Below are 2,413 nucleotides of genomic sequence, written 5' to 3' on the forward strand. Positions count from 1 at the left end.
TCTCGAGGGTGGCTTCTTTGGGGACATCATACACCACACACACCACGTTGGCCTGCAGGAGGAGAGGCAGAGGGTGCTGAGCAAGGCTCCTGCTGACACCCCCCTGCCCCCCAACCCCCAGGGTGACCCCTCACTGTGCCCCCCAGCACGGGCTGGTGGCCACTGCCCTGCTCCCCTGCCCAGCCAGTGCTGACTGCAGCAGCCAAGAGAGATCACTGGCCCTTTCATGGAGAGAGTTGAGGGCTAATCCCGAGGACACACCAGGGTTTAGGCAGGATTTCCTGGAGCTGTTTTAAGCCCCTGAACACTCCTGCTGTCTGGGTGGAGGGGGCAGGACCCCTGTGCCCACCTCCTTGGCCATCAGCCACCAGAGAGGGGGGAGATTAACTGGCTTTGCTGCCGTGAGAGGAGCAGGGGAGAGAGCGTTTTATTCCCCACCAACAAGAGACCAAGTTCATCCCAGGGCAGAGAGGAGCAGCTGGGCCCACCCCAGATGGCTGGATTATTCTCCTGAGGGACATGGGTGCCCTCACCCTCCCAGGGGCTCCAGCTCCAAGACCATCTCCTCTGGGTCACAGCCCTAAGGGAGGTGTTGCCCAAGCTCAGGGGCTGCTTCTCTCCCTCCTCTGAGTCAGTTGGGAACAATCCCAAAGCTGGGAGAACTTCACCTCCACCTCCTGGTGGGCAGTGAGCTGTGCCCCCACTCTGCTCTCCTGCTGGGGGGCTCCCCAGAGGAGCAGGACAAGGCACAATCCAAGAGCTGACAAGATGGAGCAGGATTAAGGAAACCTCTGAGCAAAGTGAGAGGGTTAATCCAGGGATAACCACCCCCCTGGGCAGGGAACAGGGACAGGGAGCAGCCACATGTCACTGCAGGGCAGCACAAGCTCCTGTCCCCAACCCCCCCAGCCAGCCCTGCTCACCTTGGCAATCTCCTCCTGCAGCTCAACCTCTGTCTGCTCTGACTCTGGGAGGAGAAAAGAACCATCAGTGCCCACCCCTGGGGACCCTCCCCACCCCCCTCAGGCAGGCAGAGCAGGGAGAAGAGAGGCTGGAAGGGAGGGAGGTGGCAAAAAACCCTACCTGAGTAGTCCACGATGTGTGTGGGGACCTTCTCAGGGGTGACATCAGCTGGGATGGTGATCTCCTCTGCACGAGGAGGCACCTGCAAAGCCAGCAGAGCCTGTTCCAGTCCCCAGCTGAGAGGGTGGGTGAGAAGGGACTTCAGCCCCCCACCTGGCTGCTGCCCAGTGCCCTCCCTGCCAGGCTGGGATCAGCTCCAGTCCCTCCAGTGAAACCTCAAAGCCTGGAGGCAGCCAGAGGTTTCACTGCAGGGACACTGATCCATTGGTCTGGAGCTCTTGAGCCAAATCCCAGCAGGAAAAACCAGCTTCTAGACCCACCCAGTGCTGCCCACCCCCAGGCTGGAGATAAACCCCCAGCTCAGCAGCCTGACCTCCTGGCAGCTGGAGGAAGAGTTAAGCTGATTGTCTGGGCTTTGCTCCCAGAGCAGGGGAAGATGTGTGGAGCTGGGCTTCTCCAGGAGCTTCCCAGCACAAACGTTGCTGAGGGAACCATCTGGCACTGCCAGATTGATCTCATTTCCCCATCTGGGACACTGGGCCACCAAGCTGGAGGCTCCAAGGGGCACAGGATGGATGCTGCTCCTCGGGGGGGGGCCCAGCTCAGGGGCAGGCCTGTCTCCAGGCAGGGGGTGCAGCTCAGCTCTGTCACCACAGCCAGGAGGACACAGCTGAGGAGCAAAGCTGGGCCCCACGTCCTGCAGGACACAGAGAACCCCAGGAATGTGGGGGAGCAGGGCCCTGGGAGGCACCCCCACCCTCCCCAGAGCAGCCAGAGCCCCCCAGTCAGGGATCAGATCAACTGGAGGCAACACCAGTTCAGCTGGAGCTCCGTGGGTTTCTCCCAGGCTTAACCTTCCCCAGACCAGCCCTGGGGTTGTCCCCAGGCCCCGGGGAGCTGTGGGCACCCCCAGCTTGGGCCAGAGCTGCCCTGTCCCTGCCTGGCACCCAGGGGGGGTCCCCTGAGGGCTCCCCCTCACGCTCACCTCCTCAGGGAACTCCTCACCCACCAGAGCCATGATCAGGGATGTCTTCTCCACCTGGGCTAGGAAAGAAAAGTCACACTTTGGCACCGGCCCGGGACCGGCGGCAGCCCCACCCGGGGGGCAGCTCGACCCGCGGGGCAACGGGGAACTCGAGATGTCCTTGCCCTGCGGGAAAGGCGCCGGTGAGGCGGGACAGAGCTCCGAGCCGCGGCGGGAAGGCCGGGGCGGGGCTGGAGGGGGAGCCCGGGGAAAGGATCTTCCAGGAACGGGGTTGGAACGGCGGTGGGGACACGGGCCCGGGGGGTGTGAGGGACGCGGGCCCGGGGCCCTCATGGCTGGAACATC

The 2,413-nt window shown here is 63.4% G+C and overlaps 2 protein-coding genes across 3 annotated transcripts in view; both read right to left on the minus strand.

Moving 5' to 3' along the window:
- RHOT2 (ras homolog family member T2) overlaps nucleotides 1-2,122 on the minus strand; it is a 16,098-nt gene extending 13,976 nt beyond the window's left edge. Inside the window, exons 1-4 of one of the 2 annotated variants that reach the window (XM_010002639.1) lie at nucleotides 2,069-2,122; nucleotides 1,084-1,165; nucleotides 924-967; nucleotides 1-52 (exon numbers count right to left, since the gene is read on the minus strand). The exon at nucleotides 1-52 is cut by the window's left edge and continues 9 nt beyond it. The gene's annotated coding sequence lies outside the window, so the exon portion shown is untranslated. The remainder of the gene's footprint in view (nucleotides 53-923; nucleotides 968-1,083; nucleotides 1,166-2,068) is intronic. The other variant, XM_010002646.1, reaches the window with a different exon arrangement.
- Nucleotides 530-2,413, minus strand: part of WDR90 (WD repeat domain 90) — a 42,664-nt gene continuing 40,780 nt past the window's right edge. Inside the window, exons 37-40 of the mRNA XM_010002658.1 lie at nucleotides 2,063-2,127; nucleotides 1,084-1,165; nucleotides 924-967; nucleotides 530-580 (exon numbers count right to left, since the gene is read on the minus strand). Coding sequence (XP_010000960.1) covers nucleotides 530-580; nucleotides 924-967; nucleotides 1,084-1,165; nucleotides 2,063-2,127 — 242 coding nt within the window. The remainder of the gene's footprint in view (nucleotides 581-923; nucleotides 968-1,083; nucleotides 1,166-2,062; nucleotides 2,128-2,413) is intronic.

The sequence above is a fragment of the Chaetura pelagica genome, unplaced genomic scaffold (assembly GCF_000747805.2).
Source record: "Chaetura pelagica isolate M959 unplaced genomic scaffold, ChaPel_1.0 scaffold961, whole genome shotgun sequence".
NCBI lineage: Eukaryota > Metazoa > Chordata > Aves > Apodiformes > Apodidae > Chaetura > Chaetura pelagica.